At 35.8% G+C, this 27,467-nt stretch overlaps 1 protein-coding gene across 1 annotated transcript in view; it reads left to right on the top strand.

Moving 5' to 3' along the window:
• FAF1 (Fas associated factor 1) overlaps positions 1 to 27,467 on the top strand; it is a 156,555-nt gene that overhangs the window by 43,062 nt on the left and 86,026 nt on the right. The window contains exon 7 of the mRNA XM_032696388.1: positions 4,842 to 4,947. Within this exon, the coding sequence (XP_032552279.1) occupies positions 4,842 to 4,947 (106 nt within the window). The remainder of the gene's footprint in view (positions 1 to 4,841; positions 4,948 to 27,467) is intronic.

Here is a 27,467-nt window from a genome sequence, read left to right as displayed (position 1 = left end):
TCATAAAACCTTTTACTAAAGTGGGTGGTAATTTGGGTCCCTTTCCTCTACTTGGATGTTGATTTATACTCAGTCTTTGAGAGCTTTCTAACACTACCAGACCACCTTAAAACTAGTGACTATGTTCAGAAGTTACCAGATGGGACAGGTGGGCGGAGAAGAGCATGATTTCCTTTGGAAAACAGTCTTAAAAGGAAAGATGCCAAAGAATGTCCATCATTTAATCATCCAAGGGGAGAGATCCCTTGCACCAGCTTTGTCAGATTAGATTAATCACTTCCTCAGCGTGCAATTCCTTCCCTTTGTTGCCTTGGATGCTTCTTGAAAGCTGACAATACCCAGTTCAGGAAATAGGTTTAGGAGAATGCAAGAAGAAACATCAAAAGTGTGGGCATGAGAGTCTGGCCATGGAGTTGAGTTATCCAGATTGTCTGTCCTTTCTATCCTCTATGTTCTGGGAGATGCTTTTCATCAATTTTTTTTTTCGTTGTTGTCATTTTAATGGCTGTAATGTATTTTAGATTTATACTTTTTATGCTAAATAGCTGAAAGTGTTAGTTACTTTATTATATCTGATGAATCATTGGAAAGTTCAAAACAGTTAAGCCCAGGTGCATACCTTGGGGATTATTAGAAATAACATATTTCTGCTAAGTGATTGTAACTTATTGAGGAAGTGTAATCATCTGTGTGGATAGGAAATAAAACCCACAACCCCCATCTTTCAAGCAATGGGTCCATATATTGCTGAATGCTTTAGATTGTTGCAGAGCAGTGGTGTTGGGGGCGTAGTGTCTTGTATGTTATCAACTGTAGCAGAGTGTTAATTAAGAACGATGTAACCTGCAACTCCAATTATTAGTATTGTGTGTTTAGCTGGACAGGAGCAGTGCATTGCTTTAGTTACTTTGAAAGCTTCCATAAGAATGGTAAGATTAATGTTTTATTTTCACATCTGCTCATGAGACAGTTTAAAAATCCTGAAGTTTAAAATGCAGTAGAATGTAAACAAAAGGGCTTCTGCTCATTTACATGTTAGCCAGATTTGCTAACTGATTGCTGTTTGAACCTAATCTACCACCTCCTGCTGCATTAGCTACAACAAACATTACATTTACATACTGATTTCTTATTTTGTTTTAATGTAAATAATCTGTAATTACAGTAAATTTGGACTTCTGTTGACATGAGCTTGTATAAATCTGTAAGTTTAAAATGGAAATGTTAATTACTTTGTGTCATACCTATTTATATAAAAATCAGAGATTTTGGGGGATATCTCCCCGTGACTGAGAAAAATCTTGCCTAATGGGAAATACTGAATGTATTTCATAAAAACTCACAAAACTGAAATGAAAAGAAGCATTTACTGGTCATTGATTAAGGATATACTTTTAGTCTCAAAGTTTAAAATATATTATTAAAATTTCAAAGAAAAATGGTATTAGAAAGGAAAGTATCACATCAAAAAGCATTAAGGCAGTCACTTAACAGTAGATAGAACCAGTCTGGTTTATGTGTTTTCTATGCCCAAGTCTCTTGCTAGAACTGGTCAGAGCAATGACCGTGCTCAGGTCTGTTTTCTTTTGTCTATTCTTGAACTTCTCTTTGAGTGTCAGCAGAGTACCTTAAATGGAGGATTGGTGCCCAAAAATACAGGTTCCCTGGCCTCCTGTTCTGAAAAGTGAGTGTATAATCATTCAGCTGAGGTAAAAAAGTTGTAATGGCATCATACCACCTATCAGCAAATGCTTTTGAAAGCTAGGGTTTACAGTGGGGGGAAAATGGTGCCACTAAAGAGTGGCCTACTTTAGTCCTGTTTCTTTTCCCAGTAATTTGGTTTTCTTTTCCCAATAATTCATTCTTAGGTTAATAAAATTCTCTTAGCACTGATGGCAACAAAAAAAAGAAGAAAAAGAGAAAAGAAAATCTGTCTTGACTTTAGTGGGACGTGGAGTTTGGCCCTGACTTTTTTTCCCTTTTCATGCAGATATTTTATTTGGAAGGTTGTAGTCAGCTAATAACATTTGTAGGAAAATTAAACAGCTGCACACATGAAGCCAAAATTTTAGAAATGTGCTACATATTCAAAGTTAGTCTTCTCAATACACTTGTGTGGACCTAAAAAGAAATAAGGTTCAGTTTACTGTCACTGAGAAGTTTCCTTTACATACTTTTATATTGTAAATTCTATCGTAGCCTTAATGGCCGAAAATACAGTTTTAGGGCATGGTATATTTTGGAAGCAGAGTTCTATTGGCACAAATAATTTGGGGTAATCTACATCCTCAGTTGCTGGAGGAAATTAATATGGGAGGGACTGACATCACTGGCTTTCCAACTGCATGTTCAAATCCTGCAGAGGAGCCTTGGTACCAACACTGGCACCAACCACCCATGGGATGTACCATCAGTTCTTCCTCCCTTTCCCTTTCCAAGTGTTACAGCTGTCAGACCCTGTGAGATTTTGATGTAGGAGCTCCAAGGAGTAGATCAGTTGACCACTGAATGTCTGTGTAAGCAGAAGTAATATTCCTCAATATATTATTTTTCTATAATAAGAAAGAAGAAGAAAAATTGAACAATTAACCATGCACTTTATTTGCTAACATTTTCAAACCCAGTTTTTACTCAGTTTTTTGCAGGTTTGGTTTTTTTTTTTTTTTAGGCAGCTTAATTTTCAGCCTCTTCTTTCCCTCTGCTTATCTATGAAAATGTACTGAGAATTTGCTTGTTAACAAGCTTAGCTTGTGTTGCTTAGAAATCCAGAAGTAGAGGTGTCAAAATTGTTAGTTACTTCAAAAATTAAGGCTTTTAAATTTTAGGCACTTGATTTAAATTAACTCTGTTTGAAGAGTATTTTTTCATTTTCTACATACTTCCCGCTGTCACAAGTGGAAAAACCTTTCCTATGAGCTTTTCATTAGCATACTGTATTTTGGAGAGTACTGAAGGGTCTGTATTGTGCATAACTGGAGAGACTGAGGGTTTGATCGGACTAGGCTGTTTCCTTCTATGTTTACATCAATTACAGAATGAAAACATGAGTCATGTTATCAGTTAGCATCTACAGATTTTTCAGATGGAGTCAAAATTAGCTATAACAGAGCCTTGTGTGAGTCTGTATTTCCATACAGAGCCTTTCACATACGCTGTGATTAATGTTTTCAGAGCAATTAAATATGTCGTTTGCCTCCAGTATTTGCTGAAAACAAATAAAAAAAATCAGAATCTGAAAAAGCACAGCAGGATATTTTAGTTGCTACTGAACATTTGCCAAAAGAAAATACGGTTATGGCAATGTGAAACTTCTTAACAATCCCATTAGAATTACCTTTGAAAATAGGCATACAACTTTGCAGGACTCTTTTTTTAGGCCTTTTCTTACAAGACTTTGTGACAGGTTCAGAAAATGTCATGTTCAGCATAGATGACTACAGTAGAATTTGTGGTGTCTCTCATGCACATGATCATACTTAGCATTGACAATGAGTTATATTTATTTTCCGTATTACAAAACTATAAAAGACAAGAAACAGAACTTCATGATTTCATTTTATAGTAAGTGATTAATAAGTTGTCACAGAAACCAAATAAAGTTTCTGAATGACGATGTTTTTGTAAGGTAACTTTCCGTGAGATGTTCAAGCAAATTGTGCATCTCTTGCTGAAGCATCCAGTGTGTGTTGTATGAGTTCCTTGCCATCAGAGCAGAAAAACTGCAGATCAGTAGTTACAGTAGGAGTTAAAACTAACACATCATGTCTCAGATAATTTAGGAGTCTTTCTTGTCTTCTTGTTTTGTAAGATACAGTTATGCTGACCTGCATTCAAAATTTGTCCTTTATTGCTAAGAGGAATGGCATGTTGTAGTGTGATGGAATAGTGAAGATGTGAAATAAAATACCACAGCCTGTCATTCTTTTAAGTGTATGTGATAAGAAAAAAAAGAAGTGAATAAGCCCAATTTAATCATATGCCACTGAACAGGTCAAGTCTACATAAATAGTGTTTAGAAACAATAGCTATGGTACAGTGTTGCTGCAGTTTTGTGGCCTGTGGAAGATTGTACACAGCCATAGTCACCGTATCTATAACCTAAGTCCTGCCTTCTATTTTGAAAAATAGATAGCTGCATAATTTTGTACCTAATTAAGAAAACAGGATGCCTTTTGTAACATCCAGAGGTTTTATTTGCCTGGAGAATCACAAAAAAACCCCAAGTTTGTGACAACATGAACATATAGTTGGCCTGTTTAAACAGGATCTTAAGATTTTATTTATTTTTTTTTTTCCCTAAATGTTCAGTACCCACACAAGAAATTTTCCTGTGGTTACTTTTCCAGTTCTAATTAGCTGGGTTTCTGTGCTTTGAATGAAACTAGGTGGAAGAATTTCCATTTGGTTTCTGCCTCAGGTAACCTTAGGGAAGTGAGAGCGTGCTTTACCTTGTTCCATTTACCATCAGTTCTTAATGTGCATCATAGCTTGATATTTTGTCTGGTCATCAATATACTGACAAGCCTGGTATTAATGGCATTATGAGTGCTAAATACACCCAATGTTTGTGAAGATAATGTGACTCTCTCGATTTTGAGAATACTTAACATTAGAACAGCTTTAAAGGCTGCAGTCGCCTTATTAAGGAAGGAGTTCAGGAATGGCCTTTGGTCACTCTCAGCATGCTTCCTTGCATTTAAGAGTGAAAAGAGAGATGATAATGTTGTGCCTGGACTTGTTCATGTAGAGTTTAGGGTACCCTGGGGTTTTTGCATCTAACTGTAAAACAAGCTATAACATGCTTATCCCTGATTTTCTTGTTTTTCTTTCAACCATTTCAGGGCCCTGCAGGAGTCATTAAATCAAAACTTCATGCTGATTGTCACCCATCGAGAAGTCCAGCGGGAGTACAACCTCAACTTCTCAGGAAGCAGTACCATTCAGGAGGTGAGTGCTGTTTCGCAGCTGAAGAATAAATGTAGCTCATTATAGTTAATGCCAGCTCTGTTAAAAGGGGTTTGCATGGTCTTGATGGATATTCCTTCATTTTATTAGTCTGTTTTTTTTTTTAATCAACTGGATCATCAAGATTGCTGTAATTTGATTAAAGAACTTGGTCAGCAAAAAGGTTTTCTATTAAATTGTACAGAAAGGATGTTTCTTTTTACAGCATAGTAGCAAAATACGTGAACAGTATTTATTGAGTTGTCCAAATTACATTTTATCTTTAAGCCTCTTGAAGCTCCCTCTATCTTGTCTCCTCTTAACCAGCTCCATCTCCATTTTATAGGCACCTCAACTGGTTTCTGTTGGAGAACTGTAATTCTTGCTGGCTTGGGAGCCAAATGGTTCTGTGTATAATGGACATTGCTGCCATTCTGTGGAATGGCCAGCAAGGGGTGATATTGGAGAGAACTTCATCAGAATTAAGTCCTATAGGAACAAGTATCTCTAATAAGACTCTGGACTCACTGAATTTGGAACAAGCAGACCCTTGCATATTTTTAAAACTCCTTTCCAAAACAAAGGTTGTTGTTCAGTGCTCTATGCTCTGTCTAATGCCATATGTTTTGGATGTTATTTTCCACATAACCCACTGCTTTCTGGAAATACGACAAACAACCTAGAAATATGAATCTTCAGAATTCGCATTACAAAACATTAAGATTAAATGTTTGCTTTTCAGATTAAATGTATGTTTGCTATTATTGGTCTGACAGTTCTCTCAGTCTTTTAGGGTTGAACAGATTTTATTGAAGTTTTTCACATCACATGCTGACATTGTAGACAGAATTAATTTCTGTAATGTTAGCTATGGGAGCAGTATCTCGTGCAACACTAAAAAATGGTAATTAACTCTTTTCATTGTGAATACTGTTATTTTTAAGATCTAAATTGTGATCTTTCTCCTGCTTAAAGCCTGTTTTCTACTTTTTATTTTTAAACCTATTACAGTAATTTCTGTTTGGGATTTTTGTGGTGATCCAAATAAACCTGTTTGCATCAGTTTGATTTTTGAGGGGCTGAGCTCTGACTCTTTACAATTAAACAGAATTGGAATGTTTATGGAAATAAATGATCAAAACACGTGGTTTGAATTTTAAAATGGTGAGATTCTGAAAGAAAATACATACATACATATTGTCAGTTTGATTTTTATCTGTGCTATATTGATTACTTCTTTGCTGGTGGGTCTTACCTGGCTTAAAGGAACCAGAAAGGTGTGACAGGGGAATCTCAGCTGCCTTTACATGGACTGAAGTTCTTGTTTGTTGGGAATGGCAGATTACAGTTAACACGTAACCTCTCAACGTAATTTAAAAGTCAGTTGTGATTTTCCCCACTAAACAACCAAAATAAGAAACCCCCAGCACCCCATCACCATCATGAACAGGAAACCTTTCTCTGCCTTTCTTGTATCTTAAGTGTCACATCCAGTAGAGAGTGTAAAGTTAAGAAGACCATTTCAGAGACTAAAATGAAAAGGGCTTTCTGGCCCTTCTTGTGCAGCTGATGCTGAACAGGTGAATGTTCCTGTCTGTGCAAAGTCTCCTGGAAATCCCTGGGGATTTGGCTGAGGTAAAAGGGTTGCAGAACATTTATCTAATTATACAAAACAAGCACTGTTTTGTATGTTACCTCCCTAATGGCTTCTTAATTTAATTTTTTTTTTCTTTTAGCATAGAGTGATCATTTTAACAAATGATTGATGAATCAATCTAGTTAGCCTTGTGATTTGGAGGAATCAGTGATATCTTTCCTTCTCTCTTTGTCTCCATCCTCTCCAGGGACTGTTAGATTTTTTTTTTTCTTCACTCTTGTTCGCACTTTAACAAATTAATAGTTTACTTTCCTTCTGGTGTATTTTTGTAATGGTGGAGAAGCTCAGTGTGAGATGCAGTTGCCAACCACAAGAGGGCAGGAAGGACTATTCAATTATTTCCTGAAAATGCCGCTCAGTGTTTTCAAATTAGCTTCTGGTATATTAACAAAAAGGAGTATAATGGCCAAGTTATTGTTTGATTTACAGATAATTGGCATATTGCAGGGAGGAGACTTAATTTCACCCTTTTAAATTAAACACGGAGATTTAAAAAGACATAAAATATTCATTAATGTTCAGTGATTATAAAGCAGTGGCATATATTTATTCTACCTTTATTACTGTTTCGATGGGAAAATACTGCAAATATTTCAGAAATCGACTTGGCCATACTGACAAGTTGAAATGTTTAAGCAGTGTTAATGCAATCTACTCACACGCTATATCCTATGCAGAAAGATTCAAAATGACTACATCAATTATTAAAAGAAGTATTTAAAATTCTATAAATGTTCTACTTCTTGCCACAGTTGGGTGCAACTGTCTCTCCAGCGCTAGTTGTTCAGTTTGTTGTTGTTATTAATACTGGGCATTTTAAGGAATATATATTTTTTCCAAGTGTCTCAAAAAACCCCCAAACTCACACCAAAAACTCAACCCCACCACCCTTTCAAAACCTTGTAAATATTTTGCAGTGGATTAAAAGCAAAATCCAGCCAGCTCTCAGCTGTGCTTTCCTAAACTACGATTTCTTCAGTTCTCTGCTGTCTTTTTTTTATTGTTTAGAATGCATGTTTAATAGTAAATGATATTTGGATGAATTTTTTTTTTTTTCAAAGAAATTGTGGTATTTGGTGGGGAAACAATGTGACAAAAATTTCTCTGAGAGAAACCTGGAGGTGTAGTGCTCATGTCTGCTTCTACGATTTCTTGCATATTAATTTAATGGTTGGATTTTTGGATGGTACTTGAAAATGCCTTTGGTTTTTTTTTTTACCATGCTTTATCTAAATTTATAACTGTTTACATATGAATTTTTAATTTCTCAGCTTAAAAAATATAAGTTGCATTCAGTTATATTGTGGGATTATGAGTTTATACAGAATCTTCAGAAATGAAATAAAAAAATGAAACAGAACGTGTAAAAAATTCTGGATATTCAATTTTTAATTTTTTTTTTTTTTTTAGTTGAGCAGAGTAGTAGTTAACTTGGAAATTTAATAATAACTTGGTGGTCTAAATTGCAAATTAATCTGTGTCACAGGTTTCTGACATCTGTTTGTTCTTGTAAAATTGCAGTATTAAATTAATTCTGTGCAGATACTGTTCTGGGAAATATCATAGTTACTTTTTTCCATGATCTGCATTTTAAAGTGGAAATTGGTAGGTTTTATGCCAGTTTGGAGACTGTAAATTAATACATTTCCAGTGTATTAGATGGTTAAATAAGAATAAGTCTAACAAATTGAACTCCTAATACAAGACTAAAAGGAGTTTTCTGCCTAAGACTTGCTCTTTATTCTGCTAAGGTAATTTGTAGAGGCTGTCTGTAATTGGAGAGAATTTTTAAGTTTAGGTTTGAGAAGCTGTGTGCTAAATTATTACAAGGCATTGCCACAATCAGGGTAACTTATTTTCTGGCTATTCTTACCAATTGATTCTCATTTAGAAATGAACATTTCTACTACTTTTCATTTTTACACATTGTAGTTGTATTATTTGACAGAAATGAAGGACAGCCCTTTTCAGAGGGGGCAATACTTAAATGTTTCATGGAAAGCAAGTTTGTGTTCTGTTCCTGGAGCAGACAAACTAATTTGCAAAAAACTTACTGGATTTGAGTTCTTGTCACAATACCGTGCTCTCTGCTTTTTGTTTAAGTCCCTGCCACAGGGAAAAAAAGCAAACATTTTTAACAAACTGGATAGCTCCAGTTAGTTATAAACAAGGAGTTTGAAATTGTCTATTTTACTTTGGATACAGACTTTGAAGCCTTTTTGTGATTCCCGTGTGCAGAATTACAGAAACGTCCAGTGTACACGAGCTGTGGCTGCTAACTATTTAACACGAGTTAAATATGCAGAATCCTCAGTCCTCTCATAGATTGGTGATTTTATTTTGTAACTGCTGGAAATTCCAGTTGAGAATACTGTGTAAAGCACCAACTGGGCGCTGTAATTCTCAATAAAACATAAAATTGTGCAAACAGTGCAAAGAAGATGGGTCCTTAAGTACTGGCTGTCTCTGCATAGCTGCCTCTGCTCTTTATTCCGTTCCTTTAGCCAATAATCTAAACGGGGGCTGCCTGCTCAGCATCCCTGTCACCTGTGCTAGGTAATATATTTGTTCTCTGTTCCCTACAGACTTAACTGGCTAAGGTGGAATATGAAAAGCAATGTATCCAATAGCACTCCAGGCAGGAGGAGGAACTATTTGTGCATACGACTGCTTGGGCTGAGATAAACTGTAAATTCTGTGTTGACAGACCCTAATGACTATTTGAAGTCCTTTGTGATGAAATTTTTTTTAAACTTTTTTGATAAGTGGACAAATGTTAAACAAGGTGCAAAGCCACTGTTTATGAACATACAGGCAGAAATCTGATTTAAAAGGCCTAAATGAATGTAATATATAAATATAGATAAGCAGATGAATGACCTGCAGCATGCAGAAAAATAATCCGGCTGGAGGTCTTGTACCTTTTTCAGATCTGTTTTTTGATATCTGAACAAAATTTTTTCAGGCCAGTTGTTGTTGAGTGAGATCATTCAAAGCAAAGGTCAGACCACTGACATGAGGACATGAAATGTATGTGTAAATAATGTTAGTCTTTTAAATGTAACTAAGTGATTAAAGTAACACACATTTGCCAGAATATAGACAGATCCAAGTACATACATTGCCAGTTTCAGAAACAGTTGTTTTATATTTTGACATTTTTTACTTACTTTAAAATTGTTGAAAACTATTCTTTTTGTAATAAAAATCAGTAACTAACACTTTTTAGTATTTAATAGGAGGTGCACAAACGTTCTATTGTTCAAATATTCTTGGTATCAGAGAAGCTGGTAAAATACATTGCTGTACTGATTGTACACAAGAGCAGTATAATGTTTTTGTGAAATTTGAACATTTTGTTTCCTTTTGAAAGAAATCCGTCGTGTTAAAATTGTATTCAATTTATAACGAGTCAGAACAACAGTATACATAATTTAAACATCTATCACTGTGATAGCCTCAGTGTTCTACAGTGATAAATGAGTACCAGCTAGTGAGCCAGGCTTTGACTTTTTGAACGAGGAGAGAAAAATCTTATCTTTAAAAAGCTAAATCAACTTCTTGATTTGTTTTTTTGCCTTTCTGCTATAGAAAACCAGCACATTGCTGAAGTAAAGTGTATTTGCCGAAAGAAATCCTTAATAAACTTTTCGTAAGTGGTCATGTGTTGGAAATTATATGAAAAGGAAGTTCCTTGGGAAATGAAGAGAAAATACCTTTTATCTACCTGTTCAAGAGTGATAGCTTTATTAGGCACTTAAAATATCATAATACCTGACTGTAGAGATCTGTTTCGAAGACAGGCATAAAACTATTATTCTTTTTCTCTTTATGCAACAGAAACAGCAATAAGAGATAAAGAAAGGGCACTACTTCTCACTTAATTATGAAACTTAATATATTCCTGACAGAATATGTTTCATAACCTGTAATTTGGTTTTGGTGGGTTTGGACGTGCATATCATTAAAGAAACGATCTTCAGTTATCAAAAACTAGTAAACATGGACATTTTTATATGCAAGAAAAGGCAGAGAGTAAATAATTGCACTGGTGACCAATACTGTAATAATCCTGTTTTACAATATGCACTTGACAGGTTGTAATAGTGCTAATTGAAGAGACTAATTCACACTTGCTTCATTCTATTCAAAGGCAAAATCAGCAGCTTGTTTTGCTTTTGACCAGATGGTCCTGATGAACACCTACTGTGCACTTTAAGTGCTTTACTAGAATTACAAAGGCTGGGGGCTGCATCCGACTCAAAATGATTTGAGAAGAGAAAAAAACCTCACTGCTCAATGGATTTGGTGCAACTAAATTAATTCTAGTGGACCCATTACACATTGAGCCCCCTTTTCAAAGTGCTGAGCCTCCTCGTTTGTTCTGTAGCAATGAGAAAGTGAAAGGCAGATTACTGCAAACAGAAATTAAAAAAAAGTGCTGTGAAAAGGAGAAAAGAGGCCTTGAAGCCTTTTCATATCATTTGGGTTTTTCAAGTGCGTTATTTTTGGGGAGGGTGGATGTATGAAAAGCCAATTGGAGTTTTTTTTGTTTTAAAGTGCGCTATTTAAGTACTATGAATATAAAAGCAAGAGCAACAGTTGACTGAGTTTACTGTGGTAAAGCTTTGTGTCCAAGGATGAATCAAATTCATTATAGTCAATGCTTTGTATTTTCATATGAATGTAGGGTTAGTTTCACAAGACTGTGTCTGTTTAGGATAATTATAATTTAATATTTTCCTTTCATAAAGTTATCACTGTAGTTTATCTAAAATTTGCTGAAAGCAGGGTTTTTTCCTTGAATAAATTTAGAAGCACTCGGAGTTTAAAACTCCAAAGGAAGCTGTTTGATTTGCAAGGGAAGGCGAGGCAGGTTCCAATAGCATCGAAGCATAGATTATTATAACTAATTAGAAGTCACACATCTGTTAGCTCTCAGTTTGTCAGCTTGTAGTTTAGTGTGTATGTTTATATCTCTCTTCTTCCTTTCTCTCCTTCTCTGTCTCTTTATACTCTGTCCGTAAGTGTTGTTGGATTGGAGAGAAACTCTCAAAAGGATAAGGATCAATTTATTTGAATTTGAAAATAATGAGGAGTCATTGTTATAATTTTGGTTATGGGTTCGGCTCTGTAAATGCTCAGTCATGTGAGTTGTCCTTATTTTAGAAGTAATCATGTTGAATTGAATGGCTTTGCTCATGTAATTTAAGGATGCTAAGGATTTTGGGGATCAAGACCTAATTTAAAACCCTGAATTTTTTAAAAACTGCAATTAAAACCATCGCTTGCAATTCTGATTTTGAATATTTGCTGTGTTTTACTTTCGAGGTGGTGAATTTTTATGCAAGGCTTCTATCATAATGCTAGCTATTAAAAAGGTGTTAGCATGAAATGACAAGAAAACCTAAGCAGCTTTATGAACATATTAAACAGCTATGTCCCTAGTTCCTGTGCTATTTAAGGTGGGAAAGCAGTACTCTGTAGCTAAATAGCATAGCGCTGTTATCTGTGTAAATTATATTTAGTTGAATAACAAATGAAAAATTAAAGTTAGCATTTTTTTTTTTGCAATTAAAAAAAATTAATTTACAGCTTGTAAATTAAAGTGGTTTAGAACATGGTTTAACCTTTCTATCCTGTGTTAACTATAATATGATCACTTCTATTATTGCATGATATACACTTATATTAAAAAAAACACAATCGTTGAATTGCTGATTTGTTTTCAAACAATGAAATTTGTATTTGTGCAAATTATAGTAGGCACAGTGTTCTCTCATGTTTTCTCATCAAACAACCCAATTATACTTATAAATAGTGAGGTGCTAATGAACTGTTGTTCTGGAAAAGTTGATTTTTTTTTTTTTAACTTGAGTAAGAAAGGAAACACTTCACAATTTTAGAGTGTTTGCTTGGTGAGAAAATATTTGAAAATATTGTACTTATGTAAATCATGTTGGTGCTATCACTTTTAAATACACAACAGAAGCTAATCTAAAATCCCCATCAGTTCATATGGAGCCTAACTAGATTCTTGACATTGTAAATTGCTCACTTAATTGGGATCTGAGGATCTCAATGTGTATTCATTGAGTTACAGAAGTTGTTTCCTAAGAGTTTATATTTCGGTTAGAAGTTTATCATTGCATTCACTTATTAGAAAGAGGTAATTTTTGGGTAGTTGTGGTGATTAGGATATTTAACGTAGTAGTTGTGGAGTTACAACACCAAAATGGTATCTTGAAGCAGCAGTGTAGTGATAGTGCTGCACTGGGTTGCTTTGTAATTACTATGCAAAGAAAACACTCAGTTGCTGTTCCAGCTGTGAATTAATAATGTTTGTTTCTGTCCCATCCATAACATCTTAGTGACTCGGAGCACTGTCTCTGTAGTAAACCTGTTTCTTAGGGTTTTTCAGTTATGTTCCCATATCTGTGTAAAACATGAACTTGGAAAGTTATTCTTTTGTTTTTGTACCAAGGATTGTGGGCGTAAATTGGAGAGCCTTGCACTCATTTAAAGGATAAAATGGCCTCATAATCACCCTCAAGAAATCCCTGTTACTGTTTTTAAAAAGGGTTATAGCAGCCCTCAGCAAATATTTGCAATAAGTGGCAAAATTTATGCCTTGCTTTGTGATAGTTGCGTGACCAGACAGTGGGGTATAGGATTGTTTTAAGGTTTTTACAGCTGCAGGGAAAAAGCATCTGTTCCTAGAAAAGCCTTCATTGTTTAATTTTGACACTGACTTTTCCATGCTGCTTGTACCAGTCTCTGGATTAGATGCCACTAAGATAAAATTTGTTTTAAGTTGCTCTCAAATACAGCTGTCACTATACACAGCCTTGTAGCTTAGGCAATGGAGACATAATCAAAACAAGCATTTTTGTACAAGGTCATTTGTTAGACTGGGAAACCCAGAACAGGAATTTTGACTGTATTGTATCTTGTGAGTAGCTCAGCTATTAGATTTTGTGTTTGTTTAATAATTCTGGTGATGACTAACATATATGACTCCCTCAGAAACAATGGAAGAAAGGGACTTTTTTAGCTGCACTGCTTTTCTTTACGTATAATTTATATTAAATTTATTTTGGTTGAGCAGTTACTTTGGTATTCAATTCCATACACTCCACATGTATGTGTGTTTGTTTCTCTATCTCTCTACAGTGAAATGGAATGATTTACAAAAATTAGGGAAAATTGACATTTTTGAAAGGGCTTCCATTTTTTTCCTTCAAAGTTTCCAGTGAATTAAAAATGAAAGAGCACTTCATTTTATGTATCCCAGAGTTGTGTTAATTTCTACCCAGCTGGTCTAAACTGATTGATACAAAGCCAAATTTGTGACCGCCTGCATTACAAAGTCTGCAATTTGCTAATGAATTATGATAATAATCTTTCATCACACATGAAAGATTTAGACAAACAATTTACTAACTATATAGTTTGATCACAATTTTTGGGTTTGTACCAAGCCTCAAATCTACTTTATTTTGCCCTGCCTAGATTAGCAGACCAAAGTGAACCTACTCTTACCTTGTTTTGAAAGCAGTAATGCTGGAAGTTAAATGGGGATGATGGTAGACAGCAGAGAAGATTCAGGCTTGTGGTGTAAATATCCATATTTAATGGATATTTTATTTGTATATACAAATAAAATCACCCAGTGTTCAACTAGAGGAGCATCACAGTAGGCATTGCACAAGAAGTTGTTAGAGACTGCATCTGCTGTTGTGGGGACACAGAAGTAAATGAAAACAGGCAATAGTTGTTTTTCAAGTTAGACCTCCTCTGGGCATGATGGAGGGAACTAATTAAAACATAGGTAGACAAAGCCATAGGAGCAAACTGGGCTTAAAAGGAATGGAAAGGAAAACCAAATCCTCCAAAAGAGGAGCAGCTGCCATAAGATCCTGTCAGCTTTAGTGAAGTTTATGATTGTGCCTGCATGTCATGTCAGCAAAGAGTTGATCTTGAACATTCTAAGGACCTTCTGAGGACAATGTTCACAGTAGGACATGAGCACAGTATAAGCAAATATCTTCCTATATGAAATGTGCTCATTTTTGGTCATCTCGGACAGCAGATCATCTACCTTCTGACCAGAGGTTACTTCCCAGTTCTGCAGAACTTGCTTCTGTAGACAGTAAAAAGGAGAGGAGCTCTGTGTTCAGTGCCCTCTGATTTTTCTTCTGTTTTGCACATAGGCCTTGATCATTTTCCTGCTCCTCTTGAGCCCAGTAGAATGGGTTTAAGTAGACAACATTTTGATGTCTGCCCTAGAAAAACCATCAACCAACCAAGAAAACCCACAAGACCTGACACATGTCCAGTGTTGTCATTGTTACTTGGATGAAACTGTTGACTTCAGTGGTTTCTGGCTTTATGTGCCAGACCATGTGGTACCCAAAATAGCTGGTTTCTAACCCCAAAACCACATATGTATTACTACCCCAAACAAAACCACATTGAGATTCCTGTGGCTTCTGTTATGTAAAGTATTGTTTGACTGGTAAAAAGATAAATAAAGAAACTGTGAGTAAAGGCAAGAAAGTAGGACAATGAGCAGCATCAAGAAAATGCCATCCAGAGCAGGGACTGGTAATCTGGCTCTGTGGAAAGGTTAGGAAGGGAGCTTGGAGTAGGTGCTGACTGGAAAGGGGGTTGAACTATGAACAAAGATGTTTGGTTGGGTTTTTTTTTATTATGTTGTTTGTTCTTACCGTATTTTGGGAACTAGAACTTAATGAATTACCAGGACTGTATTCATTAATTACTTCTTCCTGCGTCCAGTTAAAAAGAAAAAGTCTTAAGTTTGTCTAGAAGGGGATATTTTTTTCGTCAATCTTTGTGGGTAATAAAAAGGGCAGAACAATGCTGTAAAGATTAAATCTGTTTTAATTCATTGAGTTTTGGAGTAAAAAGGTATTATCAGAAAACCTGGACATTTTTTTCCTTTTTTTCCCCTGCATTACCTACAGAATCGCTTATAGACTGTGCTGTATGCAGCATAGAACAGTGCTAATATTGATTCTTTGGGGTTGATACTTTTGAAACTATGAGAATTTAGTACAACAGTGAAAATTTTTGAGACATTATTCTTTTGTGGTTATTACTTTGGAATGGGGAAGGGGGTGTGAACAGCAAAGATTTGGTGTACCAAAGACTTTAGCTCTGGCCACTCTTCTTTGCCCCTAGGAAGGTGATTATATCTAGTAGCTGTTACCTGGTACATCTAATAACTGCTAGCTCTCTTGGATGTGATGATGTTACTGTAACTTGCAAGTATAGAATAGGTGAAGACCTTCAGAATATTGGAAACAGACAACCAATAAAAGGAAGAAAGGGAAAGAGGAGTACAAAGAACAAGGAATTTTTTTACTATTTTTCTGCAATTCGTATGTAAGGAAGAGAGATCTTCTTCCTACAAATACATACTTCTAAAATGGCAGTAAGTCTGTCTGTCTGGTATCACATGGCAGAGCTGTACATACTTCACTCCAAGCCCAACAACCTGACTTAATTTCAGTCATTTTGCTCACAGCATTAGGGCAAAATTCAGCACCCCAAATATCTCCGCGGTTTCTTCCAGAAGAAACAGAAAAGTTTTATATTGTTCTCAAATTTAGTTCACTCATTTGTGATGACAGGCTACCTTTTATTGAACTCAGCAACTCTATCCCAGCAACTCTTACTGTTGTTGTGTCCTATTATTAATTTCTCTGTAACTGTAAGCTGAATTTCAGTTCAACATCTCCCCTCTGTGTCTTGTATAAACTTCTGTTTGCACTTATCCACAAAAAGGTCGTCTTTTACGACAAGAAGGACTTATTCCTGAATAATTCAAAAGTGGGGAGTGTAAGAAGTGCTTGGATTATTCTGGGGAGGGTTTTGTGTGTTGACAGTTTCACCTATAACTAAGTCTCTGTCACCCACTCTGCTTAAAAGGTCTTGGCTCTTTTTTATTCTCTGCATTGACATTGGGCTGGCAGAGAAAAGACTAGACTGCAGCTGGGAACTCTGACCATGGAGCAACCTAGGCCAGGACTAAAGCAAACAAAATGGAGAAGCTCTGACCTTCACAAAAAGCAGCAATAGAACAGTGGAAGAGGACACTTTTTCTGTAGTACAAAACAATAAAGTGAAACTTCTCACTCTGATACAAAAGGTAAACTGCCAAGTCAGGCAGGTGCAATTAATTTTTCAGGGATTTGGTCCTATGAGGCCTTTGAAAAATATGGAGGTTCTCTAGAGCATTCTGTGAGGTTTGCATGAGATTAAAGTTTCTTTTTTGATTGAACTAAGACTGGTAGACTGAGATGAAACTTGAACTGCCATGGAGATGTTTTTACTCTCCTCCTTAAATCTTCCCACAAACCACGAAGTTGTAGTTCACAGCTGTGGCTCCAATATCACACAGGTCAGTGCAATAAGAGGTCTGCAGAGAAAACCAGTTGGTGACAAGGATGTAACATCTATGCTGTTTATCTTTCTGGCATTCTAACAGTGACCATTTCTAGCTGGTCCTGTGGACTGAGTGTTTCTTATCAATTGAATTTTCAAGATTCTGCATTTTCTATTTTAGTTTGGTCCTAATGGTATTTGGTTTGTCTGCTCTGAGGCTGCTCCATCCTGAAAGCTGATGTACAGTAAGTTGGAGAAGTGGGAGGCTTAAGATCAGGAGCATATGTTTGAAGTGAAATGCAATTCCATTTTGCAAGGACTAGATCTCCATCAGTACTTTGGTGCCAACCAGTATTTTCAAATCTTGCTCCATTGGGAAACCTCCACTGTAGCAGAAACACTGTAATATTTTAATAATTCTGTGAACAGAGGTGGTAAAATTCTTCTTGAATGGGAACAAATAAATGAAAGATTAAGTGAAAAGTGCACCTCTTGTGTGTTTTCAACTCACTGCAGAGTAGTCATGCAAAGAATCACCATGAGCAGTAAAACAAGCCTTTTGAATACCCAAAAAGGAACAATTTTCCCCTTAGAGGAGTATGTTGGCATGATGTTTCTTTCATTTTTTTTTTTTAACTGAGAACAATTTGAAGTGAGGAACAATAAAACTTGGAGATTAAATGTTTCTTCTGAAACATAAGTGCAAAGTGTTTGAACCAGAGGATAATTTTAGCACACAGTCTGAAATAAGCATCTGTTGTCTCAAGACACTGGTATCAGAAGAGAACTGAAAATCCAATTTAGGTTCTCGTTTTGTGTCTTTTGCCTTGTGTCAGTTTTTAGTTCAGATCTGGGATCCTTCAGATTTGACTTACAAAATCTGAAGGTCAGCTATCTATTTTTTCCTCTGTAGGTCATTTTGCTTGTTTAGTAAACAGTGTCTTTTTATCTCTTTTTTTCTTTTCATCTTCTTTTTAAGATTTTTTTTTCTTCTGTTTCTTTAATTTTCTCTTAGTCCACACACGTCTTCTTTTATAATACTTTCTCATGTCTGCTTTTATCTTCTGGTTTATTGACTCTTGCAGGTTTTAATGAAATTTTTTAAAAGAAGTTCTTCATTGCTGCTTGTTTAAATGAAATATCATGATCTGGCCTAACTTTTCTAAATACTGTTTTCTCTTTATAATACAATACAGAAAAACATACTGTAAATCATAAACTTTTAAAGTATTGCACTATCTATTTTTTGCAATGTAGAGTGCTTAAGTATGTTGAATTCTACTTGTAAACTGTTCAAGTGTGTCAGTACAATGCTTGCACATTAGCATTTCAAGGACTGAATTTTCACTGATTATTCTATGAATATCAATCTTTTTCTATCAACTGAATCATTATTGCTGATGTTAACTTTGATAACTAAAAAATATTACACCTTCCTAGGATTTAGAAAGTAGGCATTTTTTACACTTTTGGTGTGTTTTTGTTGGTGTATGTTTTATACACTGAATTTGCATAACTATGAGTACCCTTGTGGTCAGAGGAGGAGCTATTAGTATGGATCTGTAAAACAATTGTTTTATTAATTTATTCTCAAGGAAAAACCAGACAGAATAGGTGAATATGTAAATGAGCAGTTTGTGATGCTATAACTTGTCAAATAACCATTGATGCAGTATAGCTGAGCAAACTGTTTCAGTGTGTGCATATACAGTAGGTATTTCTCTCCAAATTAATATTTGCATTTGAAATATGTGTGTAGTGCAAATACATGAGAAGTATATAACAATTAATAATATTTTGAGTTTGATGTTTACATATTATGTGCTCTGCATTTTAATTCTGAATGTTATCTGCTTCTTTAATAATTTTGAACTAGTGTTCCAAATATATTGATTTAAAGGTATTTATTGCCTAATTATTAAGGTTTGATAGGCATTAACATCCTTGAACCCGTTTGAGTGTGGTCAGTCGTTAGTTGGCACTTTTTGAGGTTGCCATTTTGTTCCTCAAGGTCTCAGACTGTTTTAGAACCCCTGTATCACCTTTAGTAACGTTTTGAGTTGCAGTAATGAGGAAAACTTACAGAATAGGGCACCACTTTAATAGGAGTTTACAGCTCGGAACTGCTGTGTGCAAAGCCACAGCTTTTAAATAAAGGTGTACTTCTAATCTGATTTAGTTAAACCAACGTGAGCTGATGGGTGAACATTTGTATTTATCTTAAGGAAAGCTTGTTCTGCTTTAACATAAACAGGGAAGTAATTAGATGAAGTTAAAGCAAAGTAAGCCTTGTCCTCGGTGAAGTAAAAATAATTTCAACCTGTATCAGTTAATACATGACGAATAAATTGCAGTAAACCCCTTGTGTTTACTTGCAAAAAACCTGGTTCCATCTTGCTTATACAAGGAAGTAGAAACTACAGGCTGTACTAAAATCAGCTATACCACTTGTAAAGCAATAAAGTAACACCAAGTTACACCAAGTGTACCTGGAACATGTACCTGGAACCATTTAAGCATGTCCTTCTGTCAGTGCTCCTGCCATCACAGTCTAGTGGGCTTAATGATTTCCATCTGAAGTGGCTCATGTTCAAGTGTATAAATAAGGACTTTGATTTGAGGACCTTTCACAGTCTCTCTTGATTTCACAGTCTCTCTTGATTTCACAGTCTCTCTTGATTTCACAATCTCTCTTGATTTCATGTAACACATTATTATCTTTATTATGATAATGAATAAATTTTTAAAAAGTGACATGTTCTTCAAGGTTTTAGTGTCTTCTCCTGGATTTCTTTCCATGATGACTTTCTTCTTCAGCCAGAATGAGTCCTTTGACTTTGGATGGTTCCATCGACAAAAACATTGCTTCTCAGACTTTTTAAAAGCTCTTTCTTAATTCCTTGCATTCCTTTATTCTCCAATTTGTGTATTGTGGCCATCTTACTGTAATGCAGTTGGAATAAGGAAAAAAAGTCAGTTTTGCACTCTATTCTTTGACTGTTTGGCAAATCAAGTGTAGTATTAGAAATTGCTAGAAAGTAATACAGTAATACATTAGAAATTACTAGAAAGTTTAGTGTTCATATTCATCATAAACAAAAATATACTTACAGTGTTAATTTCTGTAAGCATGCTGTCTGTGTTCTACCACTGTTAAAATGATGACTTGTTTGGGGTTTTTTCAGTTCTTTCTCCAGTTTAGTGATAAATGTCACTGTTGTAGAATAGACGTGAAAAATATTCTACCATATCATGAGGTTTATGGTATTTTGGAGGAATTCAGTGTTGCGGCACTCCTTGTGTGCTCTTAGGAAATGGTGTGAGAGATTTGGAGCAGTGTTTATGCAAAACAAACTTAGCTGTATTCCCCAAATGCACCTTTTCTGGTTAGTTTATAAAAAATAAAGACCTTGGAGCATCATGAATGTAAGGCCAATTCTGCCTTCCTGTCTGTTTGCACAAATAGGATGGAGCTCCCACAAAACTGTTGTGTTCTGAGAGTTGTGTCCTGGTCTCCTCACAGACGTGTTCTCAGAGCTTGAGGGTGGGAGAGGGAGGAGGAGAGGGATGAGTTATTCTCAGCAACCATTGCTCTTAGGCTTCTCTTTTGGATCCTAGCTGGGAGTCAGTGTCATTTTGTAGCTGTATTTAACTCCCTGCTCCCCTTTTTCTCCCCGTGTACAGCTTTGAAGGCAGCCCTGGGGTCGGTGGCAGCCTGGCTTCTCCAGGAGCTGAGCCACCACTTGGAAAGGGAGCCTGGGAAGCAGTGCAGAAGCAGGAGCCAGGCCGACCTGTCAATGGCTTTTTTTCTCCCTCGGAGTGTTAATTGTGGTCAGAAGAGTTAAGTGTTTCTGTAAAATTAACATCTTGGTATTATGTATTTATTTTCCATCATGTAGCTTGGATGTCACATTTACCCAGCAGACAAGTCAAAACAAGAACATTTTTTCTAACTGCTGCTACAGCAAGTCTCAGCCTGGGATCTCAGAAAATCACAGTGTACCTTCTGGTTAGCAGCTGATAGGAAACAATAAAGATTTAGGGTTCAGAATTTAATTGGCACTGATGTTGATGCAGGAAGAACAAACCGCACACGGTTTACTCTTGTGAAGCTTTATTGATTCCTTTTTAAAAGGAAAGCTCTGATGAAAGTAAAAGGAGGCGTTTAATTTGCAAGTATTTCTACACAGTTTTTATTCTGAAATGTGCTTTTCTGTCCTTCTCTATCCCTGCACAGTAAAAATGCCTTAAGATCTTCTAAATCAGAGACAGCTACTGAAAAACAAAAGTGTAAGGTTGTAATTTCTACTGTTCATCTTGCTCATTTGCATGGTTCTGGAGCTTTCTTGCAGGTTAATTTTACATCTTTCCCAAGGCTAATGTCTCGTGTGCATTTGTAAATATTTTTAAGATAATGTGACATTAGCATTTCCTCAAAATCTCCATCCCAGATTCTAATCTTTTAGCGACCTGTTTCTAAGGATTAGATCTGGAATATCTCTCCTGAAGAGGTGGTGATATGAACCAAAGCTCCCTGGTTTTCTGACATTACCTCTATACCAGAGTCTAGAAACAGGATCTTTTTTTTGTCACTCATGCAACTGAACTTTTGTATTTCAGTGAGTAACAGGATTTTTCTTCAAGCACAGATTGATTCCATGCTTTGAGAGTCTGCAACAAGGTCAAAGATGTGCAACAGAATGAACTGCAGATGCTTTTAAATGACTTCCTGCTCCCACGGCTTCCTTGCAAATCATGATAGAGCCTCAGGTTATCATCACTGGCAAAGCCACCAGAGATGAACTTATGTCTAATAGCTGGTGTCTCAATCTCTACTTTCCAAAAAGTTTTTAATATTTTGGAAAGGAGTGGCCTATTTCCCCTCCTGTCTGATCTGCACATTTTCTCTGTAGATTTGGTGACAGATTACACATGTCTCTGGTCTGGGATTACAATTTAAAATTCCTGTCACTGTGACACCATGACCAGCAGCTCTTAGCTTTTTGTTGGCTTTCTGCCATCCCTGCAGTGTTTTTTCCTGCTGCTTTTCAGGAATTGGTTTTCATAAGACATCTGCAGGCAAGCCTTTTCTGGGTCGTCTAATCCATTGGGCTTTAGTAATGGCCTCTTATTTCAAGGGAATAGGATTTTACAGAAACTATTCCAAATATCCAAAATGAACACAAGATGAGGATCTTTAATACCCTGTGTTTAAAATAGGGTATCCAAATGTCTTCATTTTTGTGTTCATATGGAGAGTTTTTATGTTATTGAGCTGGTTTTACTGCTTGAGGAGGTCAGTCTGTGCCAGATTCCTGTCTGTACATTGTAGCTCATTTTCTGTCCAAGAATCTTTTTGGTTCTTAGTGTGTCAGGACTGCTATTCATGCACGTGTTACTTAAAAACACAAAACTGCAACATAAATTCACCAAGTTTATTTTCATCAGTCATGCATTCCATGTGACTGGATACATACATAGGTTTTTGTCCCTTTTCTGATGGTTGGTGGGTAAGTGACAGCTCACTGGCCCACAAGCTGTTTATAAAATGTTTTTCAGCTGCTGTTGAAAGTGAGTGTGCCCAAGCCTCACATACCCCAGTGTCATGGTGGTGCTTGCACTTTACTAAGGATGTTCAAAGACCTGACTTCTCTCTTAAAAAGTATTTGGTCTTTCAGAAAGGCCCATCCCTCTGGTGTATCTATGTGAACGCTGAAGGGTTGTGTGTCCAATTGATTTGGAACATTTCTGACAAGAGACACCAGGGAGTATATGGATATCCCCAAAGCTTTCCAGGTTGTGGTTACTCAAGGCTGATCTTAGTTCCAGACACAACAAAAAAAGTGGTAATAAATGTATTCTAGTCCTTAAGTCCCTTTAGTGTGCCTGTTATATATATTGATCTGTTGGATGTGCCTCTAATTAATTTTCTTTTAAGTATTCTCATTTAGGTAATGAAAGAGGTGATTATGATTTTACTGTCTTGTTTGAAACAATTTTAGGTCCAGGGCATCCTCTCAGTGCGGGTGAATGACCAGCAAAATCTCTCAGTCCTTTCTTCAAGTTTCCAGGTTGTTATTGCTGGACTGGAACAGATTTGTCTTCCCCATCTCAAATCCTTGGACCCTGTGATGTATGTGGATGCTTTCAGGGTCAAAGGATGCTTGGTCTCTCCAGTACTGGATGTTCATCCTAATAGGTAGAAGTAGTCCTGGAAACTCAACAAGATATAGCTGAATGACCTGTTTTTTGTAGAAATCTTGATCCTTGTCTCTCATGGAAGCTTATTTCCAGGGAATATTGGATTGTTTTCTGGATATTAGGGTGCAGAGCTCTCAGATATCCCTTAGCTACCCAATAAATGTTTGTCATCTCATCCCATTAGCCACTAGTGGAAACAAAGAGGTTTGCTGCTCCCAAGCAGCACTTCTCTGTTGCTGTTAAGTAACTGTCCTTTCTGCTCAGAGATTTCCTTTGCCATTGTTGCAGTGAGACAAAAAATATCCTGAAGTATGTGAAAAAAACGAAGACCTGGTGTAACTCACTTGTTATAACAATAATAATAAAGACTGTGTGAGCAATTCATTAGTCTTTTCCTTTCAAGCACTTTAAAAGAAAAACAGAGCTGAAAATGTTTCTTTGGGAGATACTGAAATACCTCATTAGGTCTTTCTTTTTATTGGCTATTAAGGTGATAATTCTGTAACAGGAATGAAAGTGGGGATGTATTTTGCTTTGATTTATAGAAATGTGTTAATTTGAACTGAACAGATCTTTTCTGATCTTAGTATTGGTTATCCAAGAGTATTGTTTTGTAATACATAGTTTCTAGTTTTATTAGTTTTATTTTAGATAAAGGAATTCTGATAGGGTCTGTGTTCATTCTGTGCAGTATTGGAGGTGTTTTGGGGGAAATGAGTAGCCAAGATTTAATAATCTGTAATTTGAGTAATTTTTTTTTGTTAAGTGGAATAGTGTTCACTGCATACTTAATAGTTACAGAATTGCATGTCAAGCTAAGACTAGAAAGCACAAAGAAAATAATATGTATGTTTAATTAATTAAGTTAACCTTTATCCAGATCTTTCCATTTCAGTGAGATGACAAGTTTGCACAATAAAATAGTGAAAATGGTCAGAATAGCTTCATATTATCTCATTTTCTGAAGTGATCATTAAATTTTCTGTCGTGGTTCTGCAGCGTATGAATGGTAAGCTTTGTAAAGACTGGATTCTACAGAAGAGGTAACTCCCTGTAGAGTTTTAGTCAAACACTCATTGCAGTTAGTTGTATATTAAAGATTGAGTCCTCTACCATGAAACAGCTTTGTGGTTTCAGCAGTGTGTGTTTCTGGATTATTCAAGCCAGACAATTCAAGAAGGTGGCCACTATTGAGGGTACGGCGAATAAACTCGTGTTGCATTGAGAGAGACTCAGTTGTGCACTGCTCTTAGTGGAACAAGATGATGCAGCTTTCTTTTTAAAATTTTGGTATTCTAAATGTGATTTCGATATTGTAGACTACTTACATTTTTACTTTAAGCAGTCTGACTCTGGAACCCAGTCTCATTCAGGAAGAAGACCTGAACTAGAGATTGGGGCCTTCGCAGCACTTCTTTTTTTCAGAAGAATTACTGTTTGTAAAGAAAACTTCCTCACTGGAGAGGCCTCCAGATCATTTTTGTCTTCAAATTGTTCAGTGTACCAGATCTATAGAGTTTACAGTTACTGTTTATTTTCATTCTTCAGTAACACTTTCCCTTCACCCTCCTGTGCCTGCACCTGTGTAGAACTTGGACTTCAGGTTTTCCAGTGTTGCTCTTGGCTTAGTATGTTTATTTTAACCGTTCCTAATATTTTTCTGTTACCTGATAACTTGACAACTTGAACCTTACTAATTTGCTTTCCCCATCATCTTTTTACATCTACAAGTACGTATGACTCATGTAAACTTGTTCAAGTGCTGCCTTGTTTGGGGAAAGACTTAAATTAAAGAAATAAGAGCCAGACATAATGCAGATTGGGGTTTTCGATCAGGTTGCAACTGCTGTTTTCAACTTCATTCTGTTTTTTGAGGAAATATGTTTAAACATGTTATAAGATTCTAAAAATAGTATTATTCGTGAAACCAAACCAAATTTGTATGGCTTGTTTTGGTAGAGATAAAAATCTATGTTTGGGTTGCACCTTTGCCCAATTCGTTTCGTTAACTGAACAGAATTTTATCTCTGCTTCACCTACAGTCTTATGTGTCTTTAACTTTGGTGCAGATCAATTTTCACCTTATTGTGGAAGAGATAGACAAGGGTACAGATGGTAACAATAATGACTCTTGTCCCACATTCAGAAAACTCTATAATATATTTTCACCTATACTGCCATTACTGATAAATTACAAACAGTGTCAGTAAAAAGAAATGAAGACGGTAGAGGTCTTAATATTTTTTTATGTTTTAAGTTCCTATGTTAAAAACCAAAAGCAAATCAAATATCTGATTTTTTTTGATCATCTTGTTTTCTCGATTCTTTAAAAAATTGTTTATTAGAAACCTATTTCATATTGACTTTGAGAGCAAATAAAGATCTAGCTCTTCTAAGATGTAACAATAAACTTCTGAAAGTTTTAAAATTACTTCCAATGAAATTATGTTTGGGACACAAGTACAGGGAAGCAGTGCTTTAAAATAATGTACTTTATAACATATAGAAGGAAATATATAATTTTTGAACACGTTAAATATGTTCTACATGAAAGATTTTTCTCTATCTTATTAAGTGAAGGAGGGGTGTTTTTTTGGGTGGAAGATTCCATAGTTAAAGATGTAAACCAGCAATTTCTTGCTTCTATAGCACAACATAGTTCAGAGCTGAGATTAGAGAAACCCTGTAGAGTGGCTAATACTTGAGGGCATCCCCAACTAGAAAAGTATGTGAATTTAGGCATGGGAGGAAGGAAGGATCTGCTTTAAATTTAGTGTAGGGTCACTGAGTCTTAATGATAGATTAAACAAGGGAGGTGGAATAATGAATAGGGGTATGCAATGTGTAGCACTAATACCAGAAGTCCATGGTTTTCACTGGTTATTTAATGTCTTTTCCCATATGTTTCTGAATAGAGCAGGTTATGGCAGGGATGAGCTAAGGAATAGCTTTGTTAGTGAATTGTTAAATAGACTGCATTTTCTTTTTAAAAATGTATATTTATATAGGAGAGCTGGTTGCTAATGGTATAATCGGGCACCTTACATGCATATACCTTAAATATAGCAATGTTAGTAACTGTACTTGTAATTAATGTGTGTATGTTGATATTTTTAAAACACACTGAGGATTTGTCTGCCTAATTGTCTTTTCCATTGTGAAACTAACAGCCATTACTTGGTTTAAGCAAAAATTAATTTCTGAATATTGTAAACCTCAAAAGAAGTGTTGATTTGGCAGACATGCAAATGAAATGGAGGATGTACCAAGAAATGTTTTTGTTAGTAGAAAGTTAACTGACAGGTCAATAAACCTTGTTTTATAGTTTATTTTAACTTGAATTCAGAATAACATGAATAGATTACCTATTCAAAGTCAACCACATCAAATAGTTTATTGAATTCATACTTACAATGACTGAGAAAAGATATCACAGTTTACTTTAGAGTTCCTACAGAGTTTTCACATGTAAGAGTCTGCCAACTACCTGATTCCAGTAACCCAGGTGAACCAGGAAAGGCACCAGCTGAGTTATTGATGGGTTTCTGGGTGACCCGTATTCTCTTTTGTGTGGTGATGATACCAACAAGTCTTTAGAGAAAATGCATTTTGCACATAATTTTTGTTTTGGATAATTAATATAATGCACAAAACCTTTATGGCTCATCTTCCGTTTTAGATGGACCTAGTTGGCTGGCCCTGGGAATAAAAGGGCTGCAGACTCAGTCTACCCATCTCTCTTCACTAAGCAGCAGGCTTGCTGTGACCTTTAAGTCTAAAAGTGGTGGGAAGAGAGAAATAAAACATTGGCGTTGGAGGTATTGGGGATTTCTTTGTATGAAAGAACTGCACAACCCTCTGCGTGACTGTGGTACTTTGCTTCATGAAATTCCTAGATTGAACTAATTTTTCATGTCATATATAAATTTGCAAGTATTTCCTAATTATTGACCATTTACAAAAATTTGAGTAGATTTCATGTTGTCTCTAGTAGCAATAGAACATGCTTTCTCACAAAAGTGTATTTTATTAATTGTCTAGAGACAGTAAAAACACATGACAGAACACTGATTTTGTGATGTTCTCTTTCTTAGACCAAAATTGGGAGGATTATCATTTAAAATAAGGATTGCTCTGAAGCACATGAGGTTTATGCATTTTCTAAGACTGAAATTGAATCAGATTCTATTCTGAAACATGTTTGGGTAGGAGTGGAGGAAGACACTGTTAGTCAATGAATGTGTTAAGGAGCATA

Source organism: Chiroxiphia lanceolata, chromosome 9, assembly GCF_009829145.1.
Source record: "Chiroxiphia lanceolata isolate bChiLan1 chromosome 9, bChiLan1.pri, whole genome shotgun sequence".
NCBI lineage: Eukaryota > Metazoa > Chordata > Aves > Passeriformes > Pipridae > Chiroxiphia > Chiroxiphia lanceolata.
This window is presented reverse-complemented; position numbering and strand designations above follow the sequence as displayed.